The sequence below is a fragment of the Zootoca vivipara genome, chromosome 9, assembly GCF_965207765.1.
Source record: "Zootoca vivipara chromosome 9, rZooViv2.hap1.1, whole genome shotgun sequence".
Lineage (NCBI taxonomy): Eukaryota > Metazoa > Chordata > Lepidosauria > Squamata > Lacertidae > Zootoca > Zootoca vivipara.
Window position 1 is genome coordinate 49,634,879 of NC_142592.1, and position 26,538 is coordinate 49,661,416.

The window sequence follows — 26,538 nt, forward strand, 5'->3', positions numbered from 1 at the left end:
ATAGCTGCCAAGTTTTCCCTTTTCTAACGAGGAAGCCTATTCAGCATAAGGGAATTTCCCTTAAAAAAAGGGATAACTTGGCAGCTATGCCTATGATTCTACACAGAGGACAAATGAGAGCAAAAAGTTCCGGGTTCAATCCTGTACGAGCGCGCCCCTTGCTTGAAACCCTGGCCAGTGGCTGCCAGTCCGTGTACACAACACTGAGCTAGATGCACAAGCAAGCCGCGCCTCTTCCTTCGCTCCGCAGCCCTAGCAACTCATCGCTTTCGGTTTCGTTTCTCCCTCAGGCCGGAGAAGAGATTACGGAAGGCAGGGGCGGAAGTGGAAAAGGGACGGTGGTCGTCTTCTTCTAGCGAAGGCGGGACTCGAGCGGGTCTCCTCCTGGTAGAGGCGGAGGAGCAGCAGCTTCGCCGGGAGGGCCGGCCTCGTGCAAAAGCTGACCCCGAGCCAGCATGGACAGCTTCACTTCGCAGAGGCTGGCCGCCCTGGCCCTGCGGGAGCTGTGCACGTCGGGGGGCTGCCTGCGCCAGGCTGAACTGTGCCGGCGCGTAGCCCTCGGCGTGAGCGCGGAGTTCCTGGCGGTGCTGTTCCAGGACGCGCGCAAGTTCACGGTGGTGACCCGGGAGGAGGCCCCCTCGGCGGCCGAAGGAGGAGGAGGAGGAGAAGATGGAGACGTCCAGGTCGTGGTGGCCACCACCGGAGCGCGGCTGTGCCCGGAGCACGGCAGCGGGAAGTGCCAAGGCGGGTGCCGGCGGCTGCACGTCTGCCGCTACTTCGTGGGCGGCGGGTGCCGTAACCAGGAAGGCAGGTAAGGCCGGCGGAGGAGACCCCCTTCAACAACAACAACCCCGCCCCCCAAATGCTTCATCGCCGGCATGTTTGTTCGGAAGCAAGACGCAGCCCTCGAGTTAATGATGTGGGTTGTGTTTTTTTTACTCCATAGGGAGCGTCGTCTAGGGTTGCCGTCGCTTGCCAAACCCGGTGGGTGGAGAGGGTTACTCTCGAGTAGGGGGGGTCGTGCAAGTGCGGCAACGACCCCACGCCCGCAAAAACTAGGGTTGCTCTTGTTTGGACTTCCTTCCGGGTTTGCGCCTAGGGTCGGGACTGTAAGAAAAAAGAAAAGAATTGCGGTGCATGGACGGGAGAAGCTGAACCGGTTTGTAGATCCCGAGCCTAGGAGCCGGATTGGGACGGGGCGAGGCAAGTGCCGGGCAGCATCGAGTTGTTGTTCAACAGAGAATGTTTGAGCTGGGGGGGGGGGTGATACTCCTCCGTCCATCTTCCCCGACTTTTAAGTGTGGGGCGGAGCCTCTCTTGCTACCATTGTTCAAAGTCCTAATCTATAGTTTATGTGGACGTGTAAGAAAGTACGTAAGGTTTTAAATGTTCCCCTTTTTGCATTCTGTTACTATGCGCAATGGTTAAGTTACTATGTGCAATGGAAATAAATTGAGTTTAATCTTCTGTAGAGCATTAAATAATTTTGAAGAGCCAAAAAGAGGACACATTTGCCAAAATTCTACTTTTAACTATAGGGACGCGGGTGGCGCTGTGATCTAAATCACTGAGCCTAGGGCTTGCCGATCGTCACGATACTCCTGCCAACCTAACAGTTCGAAAGCAAAGTGCAAGTAGATAAATAGGTACCACTCCGGCGGGAAGTTAAACTGCGTTTCCATCGCGCCTGGACTTAACTGTCAGGGGTCCTTTACCTTTTTTACTTTTAAATATGGAACACTATGAAAAGGAGTACGTGTCCTGTAAAAAAAGGACATATGGCAACCCATATGTGAACATACTTTTACCAAAAACAAACTTTTGAAAGAGGCTGGCTTTCTTCTTTTTTTGCCAGTATGCAAATCATTCAGGTTTTTCACTATAAAAATTAAATTTGGTGGTCTTTGGTAGGGTGTCTTTGTCATTTTTATTTAATTTTTAAATGGAAGTATTTAGCTTGCTTTTGTTATGCCCAATTCCCAAAGACTAAACAAGCAATCAAAGGACAATTTGTGATTCTTGCTGCCATTAGATTTACAGTACATCGTGTTTACATACTATTATTAATGTCTTTTTCTCTAGACCAGGGGTCAGCAACCTTTTTCAGCCGTGGGCTGGTCCACCATCCCTCAGACCATGTGGTGGGCTGAACTATATTTTTTTTTGGGGGGGATGAACAAATTCCTGTGCCCCACAAATAACCCAGAGATGCGTTTTAAATAAAAGGACACATTCTACTCATGTAAAAACACGCTGATTCCCGGACAATCCACGGGCCAGATTGAGAAGGCGATTGGGCCGCATCCGGCCCACGGTCCTTAGGTTGCCTACCCCTGCTCTAGACGGGACTCAAGGCAACTCACATGAGAACGTAGGAAAAAGCCCTCAAAACCCTAGCAGGTTCCTATAAGGGAATGCAGTCTTTTAGATAGTTTGGACCTAAGCTGTATACAAGTACAGTGGGACCTCGACTTACGAAGTACTCAACATCCGACGTTCTCGACTTACGAGCGGAAAAAGTGGTCGCGCGCCTACGATTTTTTCGACATCCGAACGGAAAACCCGTTCGCGGCTAGATGCAGTTTCCCCAACTTGTGAATTTTTCCATTTCCAATGCATTCCTATGGGAAACCGCTTTTCCTATGGGAAACGCGACTTACGAAGTTTTCGACCTACGAGTGTGCATTCGGAATGGATTAAAATCGTAAGTCAAGGTCCCACTGTACAGCCATACCTCATGATACATCCGCTTCATGTTGCGTCTTTTAAGGTTATGGATGTGCCGAACCTGGAAGTCCCGAAACGGGTTACTTCCGGGTTTAGCGTGTCCATAACATATGCGCAGAAGCGCTAAATCACACTTTGTGCAGAAGTGCCACATTGTGTCATGTGCAGATGCGGCACTTCATGTTGCGGCCTTTTCATGTTGCGAACAGGCCGCCGGAACGGATCCCGTTTGCAACATGAGGTACCACTGTACTAATACATACTAAGAGAAATGGTAACTTTGGAGTTCACAAGTGTTGTTTGTGGCTGCTAAAACTACCACCATCTAGCTAATCTTTCTCACTATGTTTTCACCACCTTGCTCAGGAGATCTCAAAACATACTGTGAACTCATTTTCCATGTTAATCTGTTGCAGCAAAAACAACAGCCTTGCAATAAATAATATAAGCCTTTATGATACACTCCACTTCATTTTGCTTGAACTCTTGTGACACTGCTTGCTTTCTGCATTCATTTCTCCTGTCCTAATCATGGGCTTCTCCTTTTTCAGGCATCTCTTGAATGTAGGGTAATTCAAGATGCTGAAACGATAAATTTGGCTTTAAAAACCCATAGTTTTATATTCAGCCTGTTTTTAACTTACATCTTTTATCATTTTGATGTATATTTTATGTTCTATGGAAACGCATTTAGAGGTTTCAGCAATTAAGCGGTATATAAATTTAAATATATATATATACCGTGTTTCTCATATTTTAAGGCATCCCCAAAAAATAAGCCATGACAGGATTTCAAAGGGTTGGTGAAAAATAAGACATACCCCAAAAATAAGCACTATCGCAAAGCCCCGACCGAGCGAGAGGCGAAGCAGGAGCTCCCTGCCTCCCCAAGCCCGAAGCAGGAGCTCCCCAAGCCCGGGAAACAGCGCCCGCCGATCTTCGGCCCTGTGCTGTGTGACGGGCGGGGGTGGGGGGGAAGCGGAGATCGTTCTCCGCTCTCCCCCCACCCCCGCCTGTCACCGAAGATCGGCGGGCGCTGTTTGCTGGGCCCTGTGCTGTGTGACGGGCGGGGGTGGGGGGAAGCGGAGATCGTTCTCCGCTCTCCCCCCACCCCCGCCTGTCACCGAAGATCGGCGGGCGCTGTTTGCTGGGCTTGACAAGCCCGGCAAACAGCGCCCGCCGATCTTCGGCCCTGTGCTGTGTGACGGGCGGGGGTGGGGGGAAGCGGAGATCGTTCTCCGCTCTCCCCCCACCCCCGCCTGTCACCGAAGATCGGCGGGCGCTCCTTGCTGGGCTTGACAAGCCCGGCAAACAGCGCCCTCCGATCTTCGGACCTGTGCTGTGTGACAGGCGGGGGTGGGGGGGAAGCGGAGATCGTTCTCTGCTCTCCCCCCACCCCCGCCTGTCACCGAAGATCGGCGGGCGCTCCTTGCTGGGCTTGACAAGCCCGGCAAACAGCGCCCTCCGATCTTCGGACCTGTGCTGTGTGACAGGCGGGGGGGGGGGGGAAGCGGAGATCGTTCTCTGCTCTCCGCCCACCCCCGCCTGTCACCGAAGATCGGCGGGCGCTGTTTGCTGGGCTTGACAAGCCCGGCAAACAGCGCCCGCGTGCACTTTATTAAAAAATAAGACATCCCTTGAAAATAAGCCATGTCGTGTTTTTTTGAGGAAAAAATTAATATAAGACATGTCTTATAATATGAGAAACACGGTATTATCCAAAATGCTGTTGGACGAAGATTGCTGAAACTGTAGTCCTATATGTACTTACCTGGGAGTAAGCCCCAATAAACACATTGATATTTATTCAAAGTGCAACTGCATAGAATTGGGCCTCACGGTTACCTTTGGCTACGAACAGCATGCAGCTTTATTTCATTTTTGATGGTAAAAGCAGAATGCAATTACAAGCATGTTTAATGTTTTCGAAATTTACAGGAAGCCATGCAAGTTCATCCATGACTTTCATTCACCCCATAACCTCCCTGTCCTAAAAGAGCATGGGCTCGAAAGCTTAAAGGATGATGAATTGTGTCAGCTTCTGCTTCAGAATGATTCTTCACTCTTACCGGAGGTGAGGACTTTCACTGAATGATGATACTTTTAATGAATCTCTAAACAACCAATGAGCATACCAGATATCTGGACCTTTGGGAACTTGATTAGAGAACTCCAGCTTGTACTTCTGTTAATTTATTTTAAATGAAAGTTATTAAGCCATGTAGCTGCAGTGTCCTAGCAGCTATTGTAAACTTGAGATTGCCATTATAATGTGAGAGCAAAACCGGCCAGCATGTTATGATTGGAGCTCGTGTGTTTCTCTCCTGGTGCGAGGAATGTGTTTTTTGCTTGGCTTGGAGAGATAAGGAAAAGGTTACAATATGCCCTGCCTAAAACATTGCAAGAATGCGATGAAGCCCCTCTTTAATGATTTGTATGTGTATGCATTCTCCACATTCTTGAAAAGGATGTGTCAGTTGTTGGTGTGTTACTACAGCCTTGCAAGTAAGTCCTTCAGAAATTACTAGCCCAAATGCATGCCTCTTTGTTGGTTATTTTTGGTTCCAAATGGAAGGAGCATGTTTGGTAAATCTCCACTGCCTGATTGTCAGAGGGGATTCTTACTTGCTATAGGCAATTGGCTGTTTACAAGGCTTTGTTGTTACTTAAATTAGTTCTGCAGCTTATGATATTTCTGATGTGCTGGAGATGTTCTCCACTTCAGAGTGGTGGAATACAGTGGAGAAGTCTTCAGAATTTCTTGCACCTGTTTGGCACTTCAATGGCATCTGGTTGGCCACTGTGAGAACAGGATGCTGGCTTAGATGGGTGGGCCACAGGCTTGGGCCAGCAGGCTCTTTCTATGCTAGTTGAAAACATTTTGTTCATTACGGCATTCAGTGGCCTTAAATTGATTTTAGTTGTTCTCTGCTATTATGGCTGGTTCTCTTTTGTTCATTTTTAAGCTGTTTGTTTATTTTATTTCTATACATTTCTGCCTAACAGCAACTCTCAAGGAAATGTACAAGAAGCATAGCTGCCAAGTCTCCCGCTGAAAAATGCAGGAGCAGCAGCGGCGCGGCACCGGAAGTCGCTTCTACGCATGTCCGGACATGCATAGAAGCAACTTCTGGTGCCGCTCTGCCCAATTTTTGGTGCCCAGGCATGGGCGGAGCGGCACCGGAAGTCGCTTCTACACATGTCCTACACATGCTACCCTGGGCACCGGAAATCGGGTGGCGCCAGGACCCAAAATGGAGCCTCCCTGGCAGGTAGGAAATCCGGGGGATTTACGGGATTTTCCCCAATCTGGGCTGCCAGCGGGAAACGGTTTAAAATACGGGGGTTTCCCCGCGAAAAACGGGAGACTTGGTAGCTATGACAAGAAGATGAAAAATTAGGGCAGATTTAAGATACCTTGAGTTATATACCTTAATAATGCCTTGAGTTCAAGCACCAGTAGTCAAGGCAATTGCTGGGTTGCCTTGAAAAACCATATTGAAATAATGAGTGGAAAATATTTAATATTTACATAAATAAAAATAGTTTATGGCTCAAGGGCCTTGGTGTAGCTGGATTTCTCATGATGAGAAGTAGTTAAGAGTCATTGTATGTGTTGTATGTTTAATAATGAAACGATGGAAGGGAAACAGGCGTCGCTCAGTGGTAGAGCATTTTATGCAGAAGGTCCCATGCTTGATCCCCAGCAGCTTCAGGTAGGTCTGGGAATGTTTCCTGTCTGAATTACTGGCTAGGCAGTACTTTGTGGGAAGGACTAATGGTCAGACTCTATATAAGAGAGTTTCCACTGTATTAATTGCCACAGGATGCTATGATGGGCTTTGCCATGAATATTTGGAGGAAATGCGTCTACAAGTGCTTACTTCTTAGTAGGAATAGCTGGGAATGAAATGGCCATGATTGGAGGCAGTGTGTACCTGGAGCTGATGTCAGTTGCCATCTTGCCTTGTGAACTTTCTTGAAATCTCACTGGCTATTTAGTCCAAGGCAGGGTGCTGGCTAAAATGTGCTGCTTTGTAATCCAATTACCGTACTGTCTTTTAATGATTTTATGTACTGTGGGTGTAGATTCTAAAGTTTTTTGTGCAAACTGCAGGTGTGTTGTCATTGTTCTGATGGGGAAATAAAATAAGTAAGTTGGAATGGGAGGCAAAGATTGTTATCTGTGGCATGTCATCTCTGCTTCACATTTGCTCAAAACTAGAGGAAAAAGCCTCTTGGGGGTTAAGCCAGAGGGCCCTTGTTTCATTCTAGTAATACAGTGTTATTTTCCTAGAAAAAGTGGTGATGGAACTCACCATGAACACTTCTTTTCTTCTCTTAGAATGGCAATGGTGCCCACCTGAGAGGTGCCAGAACTCACCTGAGAGGTTTCACAACTGAGTTCTGGCTGGGGGGGGGGGAAGCCCTGGTAATAGAGATGTGAAGCCTCCACCCCCCCACCCCACCCCCAAAACTTGGAAAGGGTGGGTTAAATTTTTCTCCAACCCAAAACCTCACATTTCTAGTAACAAGTATTCTTTTACAGAACATCTGTTGTGTTTTGATATTGCCTGTTTATTCAAGTGAGTTAGTAATGAAAGTTATCTAATTTTGCCAGGCAGCAAGGGAATAAAACTCTACAGCTTGCTTCCTCTTAGGGCGTAGGCAGTATTAGAAACAGATATATAAGCTAATTGCCAAATGGCACCTTAAACCTAGGTTATGGTCATCGCAATGGAATGTCTAGGCACCTTTTTTACCGTGAAATTTGTTTGTTATTATCAAAGCAGTTTACAACACATTAAAACATCAAATAAAACAAATTCAAGCTTCAATGAAGATATTTCAGATCCTTCTCTAAGTGGCATTTTGCCTTCTCCATATCTATTTACCTACTTAATTTATAGAGCTGCCCCATAGCAGAAGTACCCTAGGAAGCCAGTGTGGTGTAGTGGTGTACTTCGGCCCTCCAGCTGCTATGGACTACAATTCCCATCTTCCCCAACCACTGGTCCTGTTAGCTAGGGATCATAGAAGTTGTAGGCCAAAACATCTGGAGGGCCGCAGTTTGGGAATGCTTGGGTTGGAGTGTTGGACTAAGACATGGGAGATCAGGGTTCAAATCCCCACTCAGACACGAGGCTCACTGGGTGACTTTGGGCGAGTCACAGCCTCTTTACCAGGGTTGCTGTAGGGATTAACTGAGGAGAGGGGTGAACCATGTGAGAAATAATTGCAATAAATAAGCTCTTCTGCTTAAGAAAGCTGGAGAGGCCAGCCAGTAGGAGATGTCCGTTGCCAACCTGGGGGAATTTTGGTACACTGAGCGCATGTGTATGACTGAATAATGCTGACACAACTGAAGGCCACAGCTGAAAATTCGCCATGTTGGCAAGTAGATTTGTAATTCTTAACATACCGAGCCAGCAGGGGTGGAGCAAGTGGGGGGCGATCCACCCTGGGTACTGACCAGGGGGTGTCACTTGGGGCCGCGCCCCTGCCCCTCCCCCTGCCCCTCTGCACGGCAACCTGTAAAAAAAAAAAAAGCTGCAGGTGCACCTGCCAAAATTGCCGTGCGGATGCCTGCTGGAGGGGGGGTGGCACTCAGCGCCTGAGCCTGGCGGGCTGCCGCACCAGTGGGCTATCTACCTGGAGTCTGGATGCTCCGTTTAGGCTCCGTTTAGAAGTCACGGGGGGGGCACGATCCCCCTCTACGTAGCGACGCATGCGTCGTTATGTAGCGAAGCCGCACACGCCCGAGGGCATGGCAATTTGCCCCCCCCCACCGGCGGGTGTCACGGCGCCTCGCTACGCCCCTGTGGGCCAGTACAATAGGTTGGTAATGACACACATGACGGCCCCCATGACTGCTGATTCTAGACACAGAAAGGAGTCCAAGAAAGCCAAGTTACTTATTGCTCAAAAGCTTTTGAGGATTCGTCATTCCTAATACTAAGTCATAGCTTCTAACACCTGAACTCATGTAGCCAAAACACCACCACCCACGTCCAGGAAAGAGGTATGAGCAGACTTGAGGTTATCCCCAAGTTTTCCAGATACAGTATGCAAAAAAAACTTTTTGGGGGGGTGGTGGGGGCAGACGGCCCATTATAACTCATTGGCATGGAATGTTGGCTGAATAAGTTGGGTTGTGGAGACTGACAACCAAGTGGGGAGGGAGTATAGAATGAAGAGACAGGAAAGGGAGGAGACACTCCAAAGCAGGCCTGTTCATTGAGCGCTGTGACAAGACAGAAAACAGATACAAATAGAATGGAGTGCTGGAGCTCTGAACAAAGTCACCCCACGCTGCAGCAGTTTTGTTACAGGGCCACATTCGCATTGATCTTGCTCCTTGAAAACATTTAGGCATTGCTAGCCCTGTGTTTACATCTTACTCTAGTCCAGGGGTCCCCAGACTACGGCCCGGGGGCCGGATGCGGCCCAATTAGCCTGCCAATCCGGCCCGTGCCGCCCCCCGCCGCCGCCCGCTCTTACGGCGCACAGTGCGGCAGCGCTCTTCCGGGTTGGGAAAAAAGTGCCGAAAATCCTTTGTGCGCATGCGTATGGGCCTCTCCCAACCCGGAAGAAGTCATTTCTGGTGCACTTCCGGGTCGGGGGAGGCCCACGCGCATGCGCACAACAGATTTTCGGCGCTTTTCCCACCCTGGAAGCGCGCCGCCATGCCAGTAAGCGCCCGTGCGCATGCGCACGGGCGCGCACTCCCCCGCCCTCCGGCCCGCCGCGCGATCGGCGCGGTGGGAACCGGCCCAAACGCCGGTAAGTCTGGGGACCCCTGCTCTAGTCTATTTGCTTTAAATGAATTTATGTATCTTGATTTTTTTTCTCTCCTTTTTGTTCTTAGATATGTCCATACTATAACAAAGGGGGCGGACCCTATGGATCTTGCACCTTTAAGAAGATCTGTGTCAAACTCCACATTTGTCAGTACTACCTCCAAGGAGAATGCAGGTTTGGGAGTACTTGCAAGCGCTCACACGACATTGCTAACTCGGAGTGTTACGAGAAGCTGGAGAAGCGAGGAATGAGCCACGCCACCATCACCAAAATTCCCTTGATCTACAGGAATGCATATGACATCAAAAATAGCTCAACAGCATCAACTAGCAAAGGTAGAATGCTTCATTCTCTTTTATAACACTATAGAAACCCCCAATATAGCTAGTACAGTAGCTGCCACTCACTGTGAACGTCAGGAACAGAAGGTTAATAATTATAATTATAATAATTTGATTATTTATACCCTGCCCATCTGACTGGGTTTCCCCAGCCAGATCAATATAGCAATACTGTAAATATATTGATAATCTTTTGCCCAATGAAGGAGATGGGGAGGCGGGGTCTGTAGCTACTTCACTGCGAGTTTTAAGAGCTATCTTGGCTTGCCTTCTAAGAAAGGGGAAGAGAATCTTTCAGATAAAATAGTGGGGCCATGTGACCAATTATTAAGTTGGCCAGCAGTTTGGACTTGTGAACATAGGAAGCTGACTTGTAGAGGAAGAATAAACAATACAATGGGTAAAATAAATATGACATAATAGTTGGAGACAGAACACTGGTCTGTTTCAACTAATTGGTCTTTTTCACATCCAAGTCATCTAGAGTCCTTGGGAAGAGTTTTAACAACATAACTTATTTGTGGGCTGTAACCAGTTTCTTTAAATGCATCTCTGATTGATAAAAGCTCATTAACCAGAGCAGCTGCTTTCTTCACGAGTTCTTCATTGTGAACATGACCTAATGTTATATATCATACTTTTTCAAAACATGCAAGAAATACTCTTATAAAGGACGCAAATAGGTAATTTCACCCATTACATTCTCCCACTCTTCCCAGGGCTAAAACAGCATAACCACTACTTTCATGAATCATAATTTGTAATAGCTGAGAACCTGCTACCTCCTGTGATTAATTATTAGTAATTGGAAACAGATGTTACAAGAATGCAGATTGGTCAGACTTCCTGTTGAGTCCATTAGGATTTACAGAGCTCAAAAGTAGAAACCCAGTATGCCTCACATTTACTTAATGTTACATGAGGATCTTGCCCTTGGTGCAAAGACCCATGTACTTGTTCTGCAACAAAAAAAGCTTAACTCCTCAGGAGTAGGCTTGCATTAATTAATTGGGCTTCCATGTAGGGTTGCCAGACTCGATAGAGGACAGGACTTCTGTGCTTTTAATTGCCCTGCTCTCTTTTGAGTCTGGAAACCTTAAAGAGAAACCTTAAAGAGCAGACCCTTTGCTTGGAAATTAAACAAAGGGTCTGCTGGTTTCTCTTTAAGGTTTCCAAACTCAAAAGAGAGCAGGGCAATTAAAGGCACAGAAGTCCTGTCCTCTATTGAGTCTGGCAACCCTACTTCCATGATGTGTGCAGAGATTTTGCTTTGATGCTCACCAAGCAAACATTCTAGTCTCTTCCGGTTTGTCCTATATACGTTAAAGGACAAGGGCATAATAAGATGTATAATATTAACTGATTGGCCAATAGTGGAACTTTTCGATACAAACCTGCCATCTACAGAACTGAATGCATTGTTTACGTTGTAATGGTTGTGCACAATATGAGCAACTGCCACATTTAAAATGTCTAGTAGTAATGACTATTATTCAAGCACTGACTTGAGGAAAACAACTCTTAACTGGGTTTTCAGATCTTGAAGTACTCAGGAACCCAGAGCAGTCAATACGTTTGTTTATTTATTAAATTTGTATACCTCTCTTCATCTGAAAATCCCAGGGTGGTTCACAACATAAAAATACAAAAAGAGAATTCAAAATACATAATAAAATAAAAACAAACCAATAACCCCCCTCCCACGAACACATTTAAAAAGCCATACAATGTTCATCAGCCAAAGGTTATACAGTACAGTGGTACCTCGGTTTACAAACAGTCCCGTTTACGAACGCCTCTGTTTACGAACGCTTTACATCCGGGTTCTGCGGTGTCGGTTGCGCAGACGCGATCTGCGCAGCGTGTGCTCTATCAGCGCTTCGCGCATGCGCAGGAGCGTGCCTTCAGGGAGCGAACGCCTCCGTTCACGAACGCCTCCGTGGAACGGATTGCGTTCATAAACCGAGGTTCCACTGTAATGTTTTCACCTGGCGCCTAAAGATATGTAATGATGCTAAGAATATGCTAACAAAACAAAATGTTGGAAGAAGTTTTCATCATACCAGTTACATGCAAAAATGTTGGGTTTACTTATAAAGCCTGCAACCCACTTGCATGGGCTTTGTAATCAAATTACTGGGTGCAATCCACAGGTTGCAAAACACTGAGCTAGAGTTTGTGTTTTCCTGCTTTCTCAGAAAGAAAATTGAGCAGCGGCCAGGTACCATCAACCACAAACAGCAGCGAAGATTCAGATTTTATCTGCTTATACCACATTAGGAAAAGTTGTAGTTTTCAAGGTCAGTGAAATAAAACCTGTGTTGGGTTCTATCAAGCTTTTCTTTTGCATGTGTGTGTATGTCTCACTACCGCCCCCCCCCCTGTTTTTAGGCACTTTCAAATGTATTAGCATCCCCAAGAAATTGTGATTTAAGCTATATTATTTATTTAGCCTTGAGCCACTTGGAAAATAATGTCGGCTAGTTTGCTAGCCTCTCTCTTTTACTTGCCCCTGCCTGCAACAGATGTACTTTGAAGAAGATGCCTTTACTTTATTCTGCGCTCGAGCATATGAATTGAGCGGTGTCTCTTAAATGGCCCAAGATGGACTATATGCAATAAAAATTCCCCTTATGCCAGGGGTAGGGAACCTCTGGCCCACAGGCCAATATTGGCCCACCAGGGAGTCCAGTTTGGCTCATGAGGCCATTTCTCCTCCAACCATGCCAGCTTTTAAATCTACTTGTCAGTAGAGAGGTTACATTAAGTAAAATGCTTGAATGTGTAAGTTTATGTCTAGAGCAGCGTTTCCCAAACTTGGGTCTCCAGCTGTGTTTTTGGACTACAATTCCCATCACCCTTGCAACTGGTCCTGCTAGCTAGGGATGCCATTGGATGTACTGCTGGATGTTTAATGGTCCTTGTATTTTTATTTGTTTAAAAACAAAAACAAAAGTTTCAACAACAAGAAAAAATCCCCCTCTCAAACCAACTTTAAATAAAAATGTGCTGCTCTTCCGTTTCTCCTACAGTAGCATTAAGTTTCTGCTCTTCAGCACCATACTGTAAATGGCTGGCTGTTTGATTAACTGCAAGGTGACTAAGCTGCCCATATCACTCACTGCAAAGTAGGCAGGCTGACTTCTCAGCAGGCATCAGTAGAATCAATTATAATAGAGACAGGGAAGTATTACTACCTTTATACTGGCAGGGCTACATCTGGACTGTCATGCCACCAGCACCCATTGCACCTGGCTGCTTTGGAGGGTGAGTCAGCAAGACCCTCTCCCAGAAATGCTCCAGCCGTTCCACGCAGTCGTTATGTAACTGGTTTAGTCAATATCTTCCGCCTGATCTGGCTCGTGTGTAGCAGTGGGGGAGTGTAAACCTGCCCTCCCCTCCCCCTTGGAGATGGCATGTTCCTAGTGGTCCTAAAATCCAAATGCTTTTACCTGTGCATAATATAACCTGTAGGTCAGTTTTGGGTGTGCTGTCCTACTTTCCATGCCACGAACAAGGTTGTCCAGGTGATAGGTGCTTACCTTCCTCTTCCCTTGCAATTCCTTTTTCCTTTTGTGTCATGTCTCTTGGTTTGCAATCCATTATTTTAAATTGCAAACCGCCTTGAGTGCTTGAGTACACCATATGAACGTAGTAACTTTAAGTGGCAAATGTCCTGGTTGTATTAGCATGTTTAGTATGAACGTAGATAAATCAATCCTAAGTGGGCCTTGGATTTGCAGGCTTCCCTCTCCTCAACTGGATGGAGACAACTGGTTAATGGAAAATTCTGAATGCCTTGTCCCAGCTTTCTCCCTGCAAAGCATTTGTCGTTCGCTTCACACCCTGTGATTTAGCACCAGCCCCATAGTGTTTCTTCTGTCAAGCCCATGGGTAGATGGCCAACGGTTTTAACACAACTTGGTTTTATTTATCTAGATAAGTGTATTCGAGATCACTTCCATTTGCCATACAGATGGCAAATACTTAATGGGACCCAGTGGAAAGATCTGAAGGATATGGAGAAAATTGAACAGGCCTACTGTGACCCATTTATTGACAGGTATAGATACATTAATAATACGCTCTTGTTTGGCTCTGAATTTTAGTGGTACAGGTCTCTTTGCTGTTTGTTTATGCCTTTGTATTTTCTTTAGTAATTAACTCTGCTGGTGGATTACTACTTGAATGTTGTATTTTGTCTTTTTAATGGCTTAACTGCTTTTGTAGTGCACAGAGCCTTGATTAAAGCTGGTGGGAAAACATTTGAAATCGGCTTAGACTTCATGTGGAGAAAAGAACCAAAATGCAGTGTGTGTGTGTGCGCGCGCGCGTTTGAGCTCTTTTAAAGGCATATTTGTGTGCAGTCTTAGAAATCATATTAGATACATTAGTCATTTTTATTCTTGAGGTTGAAAGGGGGGGTTCTAGGTCTCAAGATGGCAGAATAGGACTTGCTGGTGTGGCAGCTGCATGCTTTTTAAAAACTTGGGATATGATCTGACTTGTACCGTGTTTCTCACATTTTAAGACGTGCCTATAAAATAAGCCATGGCACAATTTTCATGCTTTGAAAAAATATAAGACATACCCCGAAAATAAGCCGTAGTGCTACCGTAAGTGCAGTTCTGGAGGGCCTCGCCAAAATACCCAGCAACGCGCGCCGTGTGGAGCCCCGAGCCAGCGGGACCCAGCTGAAGCGCCGACAAAGCCTCAATCATCCTGTGCTGGGAAACATTGTGGCTGTGGGGTGGTGGAGGTTACTCTGGCTACCCAGCGCTGCTCCTTTCACCCTCCGCTGTTCGTGGCGTGCAGCAGCAGCAAACTGGAAGGGCCAAGCAGCGCCTCGTGGTCTGCAGAAACGCTCACACAGTGCAGGATTGTTTTCCAATTATCTCGGGACAGTCGCTCCACCTGGAGCCATAACTTGCCTTTCTCTTTCGCCGTGTAGCGCCAGCGATTATTCCCCTCCTCCCTTTCTGCCCGCTCTCTCTCCCCTCCTCCCTTCCTTTCCCCTTGGCACGGGACCCGCTGAAGCGCCGACAAAGCTCCCGGCAGCGCTGCGCAGAGCGCCCCGAGCCACAGCAGGAGTGGGTGAGGGTAATGGAAGTCGGAAGTGGTGTGTCTGCCGCGCGCCTTTCCTCTATGGTCTCTACGGGTGCCGCGGAGGAACCTCCTGGTGGAATTGCGCTCGCCCCTGGCTTTGCATGGAGCACTGCCGAGCGGGCGAAGCCTGGGACGCCCCGGGAGGGAGCAGGAGGCGGCGGCGCCTGCGGCGGAAACAGGAACGGGACGGCGGAGAGGCCGAGAGCCACGGTGTTCCTCCTGCGGCTCAGGGCGCTCTGCGCAGCGCTGCCGGGAGCTTTGTCGGCGCTTCAGCGGGTCCCGCTGGCTTGGGGCTCCATGCGGCGCACGCTGCTGGGCGCTTTGTCGGTGCTTGAGCAGGAGCAGCAACTTACCGGTTAGTAAAAGAAATAAAATAAGACACCCCCCGAAAATAAGCCATAGGCTTATTTTCTTGAGTAAAAATAAATATAAGACGTCTTAAAATGTGAGAAACACGGTAACCGTAAATAATACCCCACTGAAAGTGAGGGCAGACCCACACCGTACATCTAAAACACGCTCAACACACATCTGAAGCACATGCCTTCCCCCAAAGAATCCTAGGAACTGTATATCCATCCGCACAGAGCTACAGTTCCCAGGATTCTCATGGCAACATCATTACAGAACTTCATGGAGCTACTCAAAATTGACTAGTCACTATTGTTAGGAAGAAAGCTAGTCTGGGGGATGGGGTTGGGAAGGAATAGTGCTGCAGCAGTAGCCAACTGGGGCAATGCATCTGTGAAAAACAATCTAAGCTTCAGGGAGTTTTGGGGAGAAGCACTGACCAGCCTCCTGGAAACTTCTTCATGAAAAAGGGACACATTCGCCACTGAATTTGCAGTACTGCTTTAAATGCTTTTAACAATGGAATTACTCTTGGTTAAGGGTGGAAGGGAAAAAAATCATGCTGGCTTGCAGAAAGTAGCAGATCTCGACATTATTAGTAGTAAAGAATATTTAGTTCTTTGGAAATCTTCCAAGTGCACGCTAAACCTCCGCTCAAAACCCAATTCTGCACAGAATTGACTACAACAGCGCTGGATATGGCCGCAGCCCTGCAGACATCGTTTTCTCCAGTATGACTTGTGGCACTGCCAAAATTAGACGGCTCTCCACTGCATCTTCTGTGACCATGGCGCCTCACTATATTCTCACAACTGATTGGATCTGGTATTGGAAGGATGAATATGGGGTGTGGAATGAATATGGAAAGCAAGTAAGTAACATGGGATCATGCTGCACTGAAGCAAGTAATATTGTGGCGACCCTTTTCGAACATTGTAAACTGGTGCAGATAGACAAGCTTGAAATCTCGTTGGCATCCCTCTCTCGGCAATTGTCATGCTTCACAACCTGCTGGAACATTTTTCTGCGTAGTCTTCCTTGAAGTAGATCAGAACTCTGTTTAAGATGACACCTGTGGGTCAGATTTATTTCTTTGGACCATTTCTGCCCAGTCCTTCAGTATTGCTGTTCCCAAAACAAAATAGGAAGCATTTTAAAAACAAAGTGCAACAAATAAAGCAGGAACGGCACTAAACAAAAACAAAAATAACCAAGAGCCTTCCTGTTGGTGTTGCCGCTGTTACAGAATGTTTTCCCCAAGGAGGCTCACCTGGTGCTGCCTTTGCAGTCTTTTTGGTGCTAATTGAAGATCTTTTTAGCTTATCAGGCTTTTAAATAACAACTTCTGACTGTGGACTACCTGATTTTGCCGAACTTTGAAAATCTATTCCACTTAATGGAGAAACACTGTCTTGCTTTCTAATCATTCCTTGCCTCTCTTAATGTTCTGAGCAATTGTTACAAATCCATCCCATGCATGCTTGCTTATGAAGGGCGAATATCTTTTTTTGTACAGTCCAGTATATCTCACACTTTAGACCCCTGTTAGATTGTAAGGTTTCCTGAAACGAAGTTATTGGCCAGGGTGGATAAAAATCAATGATTTTTTTAAAAAAAAAATCTTAAAAATCAGATTTTTTGATTTAAATCTGATTTTTTTGATTCAAATTGATTTTTTTTATTTAAATCTGATTTTTTTAATATAAAATGCTTTTTGAGGAAAATATATTACCATCCAAAGTTTATTCCATCATGAAATAAAGATTAGTTTTCTTAATTATGTAGAATAAGGTTCTATATGTTTAATTTTTTTGGTAAATAAATTCCATTAATCCATTCACAATGTCATGCTCTTCCAGAGGCTTTTGTAAGATTATTGGGCAGTTTCTCTGCCTACAAGATATCACAGGTGCTTGGTTTACTTTTGCAGTTCTCAAAACTGAATTTGACTCAACAGAGATCACATGCCTCTTCTTCACAGCAAAAATGTTATAACATGAACAGAGTTGAGAAAAAGACCTTAATCCTATTGTTCTACAAACCTATGAATACAGAAACAACCCCTTCAGTGCTAAGTTTCAAGAAGTTCAGTGAATAGAATAGAAACAATATTTTTCTGATTGTTTGGAGTGGACAGTATTTAAGTTTTTAATGTGTAGGCTGGGCTGACAGTCTAAGTTTCTTAAAATATATATATTTTCTTTTTGTTTAGCCAAATTAGTTAACAAACATGGATGTTTGTTTAAGCAAATAACATATGCTGTAATGTTATTGTTTCAGTTGAATAAATCTATTTAAATTGTTATTATTAAGGTAATGATTATTTTTCTCCTTCCTAAGTACCGTACAACAGTAAAGTTGTCCAAATATGAATGATTAACCTATTAAACTGGGGATAAAAAACTAATATGAAAAGTTGTTATTCTAAAAATCTTCATCTACTTGCATATTAAAGTTATACCAGCAAGAATTAGTCTTTATGTAGAAAACTATGATTTAAATCAAGCCTTACTGACTCGTGATTTAAATCAAATCCACCCTGTTATTGGCTATCTATTTTTAAAAAGGGACATGATTTCTTCTCTGCTGCTAGGATGTTGACCACTCTGCCGCCACAATCTCCAGCTTTGACTTGGAAAAAGCTTATCAGTCTGAAGCGTCTCCAACGCTCACGTTTTCAGCTGGAAAACACAAATACGAGCTTGATTTCAAAGGTAGGCCTCATTGAATCAACTGAGGTATGCTTAAATACAATCTGCTGAAACAGGGGAACACTTTGTCTGTGGGCCAGATTTGGCTTGGCATGGGTCCCAATCTTGCCCACCTGTCAGATGTGATATCAGGTGTGGGGCAGGTAGAGACACAGCTGGATCCAAGTCATGCATCATATCCCTGCACATGTCTAGTTCCTTGGAAAGCTTTGAAGTGCATTCCAAACCCTCTCTAAACCCTGATGTTGACAGAATTCTCTTCGCTGCTGGTGGGAGAGGCTCCATCCATGAAGAAAACAGGCTTGAGATCACCTTTCTTCTTCTTCTTTGGGGATCACTCGTAGCCGAGTAAGATTATCTTCCATAAACACGGTTTTCACAATGAGTCCGTAAGTGACTGTGGAGGCCAATTCTGGATCCACACGTCCTTCCACAGTGGGGACATTGGTTTCAAGGTGGGAGTTGACCACGGTGTGGATTTGCCAAGCGTGCCTTCCTCTAAGCACATTTCTCCCTTGCGTCCTGAGTTTGAGTGTCTTCAGAGTCCATGGCACCTTTGGTAGAGGCTGTTCTCCAATTGGAGCACTTGCAGGCCAGTGTTTCCCAGTTGTTGGTGTTTATACTACATTTTAGATTTTCCTTGAGAGAGTCTTTAAACCTCTTGTTGTTGACCACCAGCATTACGCTTTCCATTTTTAAGTTTGGAATAGAGTAGTTGCTTTGGAAGATGATAATTTAAGTACGCTTCGGTTTGAGTACTTTCAGTTTAAGTACTCCACGGACCTGCCTGGATCGGATTAATCCACTTTCCATTACAGTGGTACCTTGGTTTATGAACACAATTGGTTCCAGAAGTCTGTTCATAAACTGAAGCGTTCATAAACGGAAGCGAACTTTCCCATTGAAAGTAATGGAAAGTGGATTATTCTGTTTCAGACGGTCCGCGGAGTACTTAAACTGAAGCGTTCATAAACTGAAATGAACTTTCCCATTGAAAGTAATGGAAAGTGGATTAATCTGTTCCAGATGGGTCCGCGGCGTTCGTAAACTGAAAATTCGTAAACCGAGGTGTTCATAAAGCGAAGTTCCACTGTACTTTCAATGGGAAAGTCCGCTTCAGGTTAAGTACGCTTCAGGTTGAGTACTCCACGGACTGTCTGGAACGGATTAATCCACTTTCCATTACTTTCAATGGGAAAGTTCGTTTCAGGTTAAGTACCCTTCAGGTTAAGTACAGATTTCTGGAACCAATTGTGTACTTTAACCGAGGTACCACTGTAGTCACTTGTTCCTCGGTTCATTTCAAAGAGAGAGGAGAAGGGGCTGCATGCATAGCCAGAAGAGTAATTCATATTTTGTTAAGCCAAGATAGAATAATCCCTCCTGTTGAGCAGAGGGTTTTTTGTTCTGTTTATGAGATGGTGGTAGTCTTTTCTAGGAGCTTACATGCCTTCTGTGATACAGGTATAGAATGGATCTTGCCTGGAGATCCATCTTCTAAATCAGGAGTAGAGCATGTCTGCTTCAGGAGCCAAATAGGCCTTATTTCCATTTTGCCCCATATTAATTGGTTTCACCTCTGCTTCATCAGCCAGAGGTGAAGTTTCCTGCAGAATATATTCTAAAAGATTTTGAAGGAAGGAACGTTCTCTAGAGGTTTTCTGGCTCTTCTCGGTTTTAAGTTATAAATCAGAACCAGTGGTATTCAGATCTCTTTTAAGAGGGAGTATAAATGACTTGCTATATACCTACAATTAGTGTATGCAGTTTACTGTTGCCTCTTTGTATGCATTTTAAATACTTTTGTATGTGACTCTGTTTCTCGCGGTTCTATTTGTAAAATGCCTAATAAAGGTTTGATAGTCATCATAAATAACTTGCACAGCTTAATACAACAACAACAACAACAACAACAACAACAACAACAATAACAATTTATTATTTATACCCCGCCCATCTGGCTGGGTTCCCCCAGCCACTCTGGGTGGCTTCCAACAAAATATTAAAATGCAGAAATCCTTCAAACATTAAAAGCTTCCCTAAACAGGGCTGCCTTGAGATACATTTTCAAGTTGAATAAATGTTATTCTGTGTGTAAGCACTGTTAAATATTTCTGTGGCTTCCCCCCTCCTCCCCAGCCATGAAGCAGAAAAACCTGCGTTACCTGACAGAACGAAGTGTTCGAAGACGACCGAAGTTTGTGTCTGTAAAGGAAGTAGAGAAGAAGAAGAAAAGGTTGGTGACAGTACTGTACAGTATAGAGATTATGCACCACAAAGACATAAGGAAGTATTTAACACCTGCTGTCTGCCTTTCCCATTGTCGCCACAACCTGTAATAAGGCCTGGCCACTGTGGGTGTTCCAGAGTTTTGAGTTCAACAATAGAGAACAAAGTGCACAGGGACAGAACCTTTGAATTAAAGGAAATCCTAAAACACCTAAAGAGTGTTTTGCAATAGTTGAGGGAACCAGTCAATGTCAGTATTTTGTCTTCTAGGCCTTTATTTTAAGCGAGAGGTCTGCAGCTGGTGGCTCCTGGGAGAGAGCCTGTCCTCTAAAGTGAGCCAGTGTAATGCCAGGCTAGGATCTGCGAGACCAGGGTTCAAATTCCTACACAGCAACGATGCTCACCAAATGACCTTGGGCCAATCACTCACTCTCAGCCTACCCTAATTCACAGGGTTGCTGGGAGTATAAAATAGGGAGGAGGGGAACTCTAAGCTACATTGAGCTCCTTTGAGGAAAGGTGGGACATAAACATAAATAAAGGATTCTGGAAGGAAAAGAGGTGTGGAGAACTTTGTATCCACGGCAGGAATGTGCCTTTAGGGCTGGCCCAGCTCTCATCATTTGCTTCTCAAACAGACTTCCTAGGAAACTTGAGTTGCTGATCAGGGTTTTAACCACCTGATTAGTACTGTAGATGGGGAGAGGTTATGATTCTGGCACGGGTGTTTTACTGAACAGGAGCTTTGGGTAAAGGAAGGAAAGAGACCCCTGACCGTTAGCTCCAGTTGCGGACGACTCTGGGGTTGCGGCACTCATCATTAACCTGTAAGTGTTAATTTTTAATTGCCTGATCTCTTCCCATTGCAAAGTGGGGGCAAGCAGTCGACAGGAGACAATACGCACATTCCAGCTCACTGGGACCAGTCAGCCTTGCCAGAACTTGGATATAAGGTAGGATACTCTGAAGTGTGTGGGGTCAGGCTGTCCCTGTAATGTCTCAATACCCACTATGACATCTTGCCTACTGACATTAGCTTCTGCCAAAGGGAAAGGGCAGCTTTAGCGCTCTCCTTGGCAGATTCTACGCTCCAGAACTATTCGCTTTTACTCACATCTTTTCAGATTAGTTTAGTCTGATTATTGCAGAACCATAATTTGTGTTTTGGCAAGTTAATAGGATGAGAGATGTGCATTGTTATCTATTTCCCACCTTCGTAGCTTTCCTTTTCATCCCTCATGGCTTCCATAAAGTGATATCTAACCTATGCAATAACATTCAAGAACAAAACCAGTAAAATGGAACATTGGGGAGCAATGTTAGCAGTTATTTACCCCTTCAAAGTATATAAATGTTTTGCCAGTCTCCCAAAAGTCAGGAGAAAGGTGGGATGCATTAGCCAAATGGTTTGTGCAGATGCAAGGGGTGTATGAGGACACAGCATTAAATACTGTCTTTGAAGGGCTCCCTGACTTGATCAGGGTTCCCTGACTTCTCCCATTCAGGAAGCCACTGCACCAAAGAATTAGGGTGAGTGTAGATGAGAACTCTGTGTCTTGCCATTCAGAAAGGTAGCTGAAAGCCTGCTGTGCGATAGCAGGGCTTAAATCTGTGTTCCATATCCAGCAATAGGATGTTACTAAACAACTGTGTTTAAAAGGAGTACTTCTCTCAAGCCTGATACCTTCTATACTCCTGAACCAACAGATAAAGATGAAAGAATAACAAAATAGGTCGTATTTTAAGAACAATTCAGCATCAGTAGTCATATACTTTGCCCCAGAGATGGGGATGATCCAAGATACTGCCAGTGTGGTGTAGTGGTTAAGAGCAGTGGACTCGTAATCTGGTGAACCGGGTTCAATTCCCTGCTCCTCCACATGCAGCTGCTGCTGGGTGACCTTGGGCTAGTCACACTTCTCTGAAGTCTCTCAGCCTCACTCACCTCACAGAGTGTTTGTTGTGGGGGAGGAAGGGAAAGGAGAATGTTAGCCGCTTTGAGACTCCTTGGGGTAGTGATAAAGTGGGATATCAAATCCAAACTCCTCCTCTTCCTCCTCCTTTAAGTGTCTAGTCAAAAACCTATCTCACCGTCTCCCCCGCCATCAGTATTGAGGGGCCCTGCACCTCTGGCCTGCTACTCCAAATCTTTATGCACATTTGGAATTACCTTTGTTGCATGGGTTACTCTTGCCGCCATTTTCATGAAGCATCTTTGTACCTTTGACCTTGCAGCTGATCACCCTTATCCCATCTTCCAATGAGTACAGAAAGGTCCAGGTTAATTTTCAGCGCACGATGCCAAATGCATTGATTACGAGCGTCAAAAGAATCCAGAATTTGGCTCTGTGGGAAGTATATCGGTGGTAAGTGCAAATTCATTGCTCTGGTTTTATGTAACTGGGTTTCTCTTTACTTTTCCAAAGCCCAGATTTACTGCTGCGTAGCAGAAGTCTGAAAACATTCCTCAGTGTTCCTCAGTGTTTAAATACTTGGGCAGTGTTTATAGAATCAGAATTGTGGAGTTGGAAGGGACCACAAGAGCCACCTAGTAGTCCAACCTCCTGCAATGCAGGGATATTTTGGAGTTTGGGCCAAGTAAGAAGGTGATAGGACATCCATGCCTAAATTTATTGCAAGCATCTAAGCTTGGGATAGATCCAGGACCATGATGTTGAGGAGGGCAGGGGTGGGGGCAGTTCCAAGTCTTTTTCCTTGCCATTTCCCCATCTATCCTCACTCCTTGTGGTTTTCCCTTGGGGGAAACAGCCCCCTCTGAGGTCTCTTGTGTATTATGTAGGTGTGCAAGTATCCAGGTGGTTGATTTTGCACAGAACTTCCCATCAGAAGCTTTGAACTAGGCCATGGTACAGTTTGGAAGTGTTGGGAGACTGCTTCGCCACCACGGTACAATGGTTGTGCCTATGCTTTTGCTCCACAAAGTCCCTGACTTGTTTGTGTGTAGATTTCAGTTCTGTTCTTTTGCAGTACAGTAGTTGAAACAGGAAGCAAAACTGAAAGTAGTAAATTATGTTGCTGTTTCTTTTTCTCGAGAGTTTTGTCATGTTTGCTCTGTACTGTATATGAAACCAGTTTTGATAATCTGCTCCAAGTGACTGCTTCTCAGTTGCAGAACTGGGTTCACATTGCCATAGGAATATATATGTGTCTCTCATAAGTGACCACTATGTTTCCCACATATGCTGATTGGCGATATCAATAATGTTGTCCGGCGCCATGTCAGAATACAGGAGAGTTGCTCTCTTGATTATTGCTTAATCCAAGCACATCCCTTTAGACTTGAGGTGGAAGACAATGATCTCAAGATACTTGAAAATAACTTCTGGCAGGCATCATGCAAGCATTTAGTTATTGGATCTGAGCACAAAACACTGTTGAATTGTGTAAAATCAGTGTGGCTGGGTTAGGTAGTTGGAAGGGAACAGGCAGCCTTATATAGAGCTTCTGAATTAGGTATGTATGTTTGGCCTCTTGCACCAAAACATCTGATGATGACTTAAGAAATGTGTGATTTACTTGCATACTCAGAAGTAAGTCCTGTTGAATTCAGTGAGGCTTACTCCTGTTGAATGAAGTTAGTGGTCCCAGGGTTGCAGCCTTACTGTATGTATAGACTGCTTGGATCTACAAAGGCTTCCATAGTGGTTTGTAATAATAATAATAATAATAATAGTAAAATCTAAGGGCCAGTAGGCAAAAAAGCAAGACAGAGCAAAACATCAGAGCAAAATACCTTTCTCAATATTAACTGCTGAAGATGCAAAGTAGAAAATACAAGTTTTCATTCACTGAGAAGATGGAGTTCTGAACAGATGGGGCACTACAGAAAAGATGGATCATTGATGCTATCTGGAGCAGGGCTTCATTGGCAAATCTTGAGCCCTGGGTGGGTGAAGCTTATGCTAAAGCAATGTTCTCTCTTGTCAGATCCTGGGTGTTTCTGCATTAGGGAACTTTGAGATATTTGCTTCTTTGTAGGCAGAAAGAACAAATGAAGAAGGCAAATGGGGGAAAGGATGTGGATGAAAGACAGTTATTTCACGGGACCAAAAACGACCACATTGATGCTATTTGCCAGCAGAACTTTGACTGGAGGATCTGCGGCGCCCACGGCACAGCCTATGGCAAAGGTAACTTCATTCTCTTAAAACTATCTATCATGCAGAAGGAAAAGTGTTATCTGCATAAACCACAGCCTGAAGTTGACACGCTTCCTCTGTTTCTGAAGGCGTTTGTTTTGTCCAGGTGTTATCTCGGAAATCCAAGTGGATTGTTTATAATTTAAGGGTGGTTTGCAAAGAACGGTGAGACTAATGCTTCAGAGTGCAGCCTTAGAGGCAGAACAGTAAGCAGCCTAGATGGGCAGCTGATGTGAGAAAACTTGAAGAACATTCTACTTTTTGGCCTTACAGTAAAGCTTCTGTTGGATGATTTGCTAATGTTGCATCTACTGTACCACCTTGAACTAATAGTTAATAGCCTTACTCTCCGCTGCTCTTTTTTGTCTCTTTCCACTCCCTCTCCCCTTTACAGGAAGTTACTTTGCAAGAGATGCTTCATATTCCGATAAATACACCAAAAGCAATTCTTCTGTCAAGACCATGTTTCTGGCCCGTGTGTTGGTTGGGGAGTTTACGGATGGTGTGTCTTCCTATCTCCGCCCTCCTGCCAAAGACAGCCAGAACTCGGTCTTCTATGACAGCTGTGTGAATAGCACCCAGAATCCATCCATCTTTGTCATTTTTGAGAAGCACCAGATCTATCCTGAATACCTCATAGAATACAGAAATTAGGAGGAGCTTTACTTTGGAGCGCATAACATTGGTTGTTTGTCTTGTGGGCTGCTTTCAGAAGACATTTTATATTAGGGCTGTGGCGTTTTACTCATTGAGATAAAGATATTTTAAAAGCGTTCCTGGTTAATTTGGGCAGCCTTTTTTAAAAAACAAACAAACACCAAACCATAATTGTTTTAATGTAAGTTCCCGACAAATCTGTGGGTGGTAAGCACCTCATTAGAAAAGACCCACTTTCTCTTTCACAGGAGGGAATGACTTCTTTGAGATGGTCTCAAAGCAATTCTTCCTTCAAGGCTATTATTTTATTTGTGAGCATAAGATTTGATTGATTTATCATACAAGCTTTAATTGACTAAGACTATGTTAGTGAGAGGGACATGGGTGGTGCTGTGGGTTAAACCAGAGAGCATATGGCTTGGCAATCAGAAGGTCGGCGGTTTGAATCCCCACAGTGAGGTGAACTCCTGTTGCTCGGTCCCTGCTCCTGCCAACCTGGCAGTTCGAAAGCATGTCAAAAGGCAAGTAGATAAATAGGTACTGCTCTGGCGGGAAGGTAAACGGCGTTTCCGTGTGATGCTCTGGTTCGCCAGATTAAAACTGGGATTGTTTTTTAAATGGCTCAGTTTTTAAGCAGTGAATGTGTTTTGCTGGTCTTGCGTTGAGTTCCTCAAGACACTGTTGAAACTCCTAATTGACGTCCTCTCTAGCTATAGCTGTAAAACATTTCAATATTGTGAGATTCGAGTGGATACTGTCTGGTATCATTTGGGTTGATCCTTTTCTCGCAATGCACCAGTCTTTTAAGTGAATTAAAAGGACTGGAGTTAGAATGGCTCCTGAGTTTGTGTTGCTGTTTTTGCTTTTTCAGATCTCTGTTTTTGTGTTCCGTAAGTTGCCCAACAGCGGGACAACACCACTTAATGTTCATTTGGCATCAATAGATATGCTGCATACAGGATGTGAATTAGATGGTTGCAAATAGGGCTGTAGAGAGAAAATAATATTTGAAGAAAGAGGAGTAGCAAAGAGTGGTGGTTGGTTGGCGTTAACGTATGGAAGCCATTCGTTTATGGGCAATCCAGTAAATAACTTTTCTTGAAAAGGTGTTATTTTGGGGGACTGGAAAGAGAAACTAGGGGCTTGCCTAGAAAGGGAGAACGATACACATGCTCCAGTCCAGAGAGCCATCTGGATTAGTGGGTGTTGGGAATATAGTAGATGGACATCCTGATGTAAAGGTGGCCCGTTCAGACTTCATTGTTTTCACTTGGATGTTCATTCTGGTACAACTAGTTACATATAACTTTATGCTGCCAGAGTTGGATTGGGGGCACAGAAGATGTTTCCAGTGGGAGAAAGAACTGCCATTGGTCAGAGGTGCTCTGTAGGGCTACAATAAAAAGATAGCCATGCAAATTTGGGGAGAGTTGTGAAGATGGGCTACCTCTGCCA

The 26,538-nt window shown here is 45.0% G+C and overlaps 1 protein-coding gene across 1 annotated transcript; it reads left to right on the top strand.

The window, feature by feature from the left end:
• On the top strand, positions 1-25,919 carry LOC118091363 (protein mono-ADP-ribosyltransferase PARP12). The gene is made up of 12 exons (XM_035128281.3): positions 1-811; positions 4,666-4,801; positions 9,596-9,863; positions 12,068-12,169; positions 13,809-13,932; positions 16,002-16,197; positions 17,920-18,040; positions 20,177-20,273; positions 21,138-21,219; positions 22,502-22,632; positions 24,266-24,417; positions 24,821-25,919. Exons 1-12 carry the CDS (start codon positions 456-458, stop codon positions 25,078-25,080), a joined length of 2,025 nt encoding a protein of 674 aa, XP_034984172.2. The 5' UTR covers positions 1-455; the 3' UTR covers positions 25,081-25,919.
• The last annotated feature ends 619 nt before the right edge of the window (positions 25,920-26,538 follow it).

Bases quoted from the DNA above. Each gene is read 5' to 3' on its own strand.
- LOC118091363 (XM_035128281.3), top strand. From the start codon at position 456: ATGGACAGCTTCACTTCGCAGAGGCTGGCCGCCCTGGCCCTGCGGGAG. The intron at 12,170-13,808 runs GTCAGTGAAATA...TTATTTATCTAG, and splicing joins GAAAAGTTGTAGTTTTCAAG to ATAAGTGTATTCGAGATCAC. The intron at 16,198-17,919 runs GTAAGTAACATG...CTCTGCTGCTAG, and splicing joins GGAATGAATATGGAAAGCAA to GATGTTGACCACTCTGCCGC.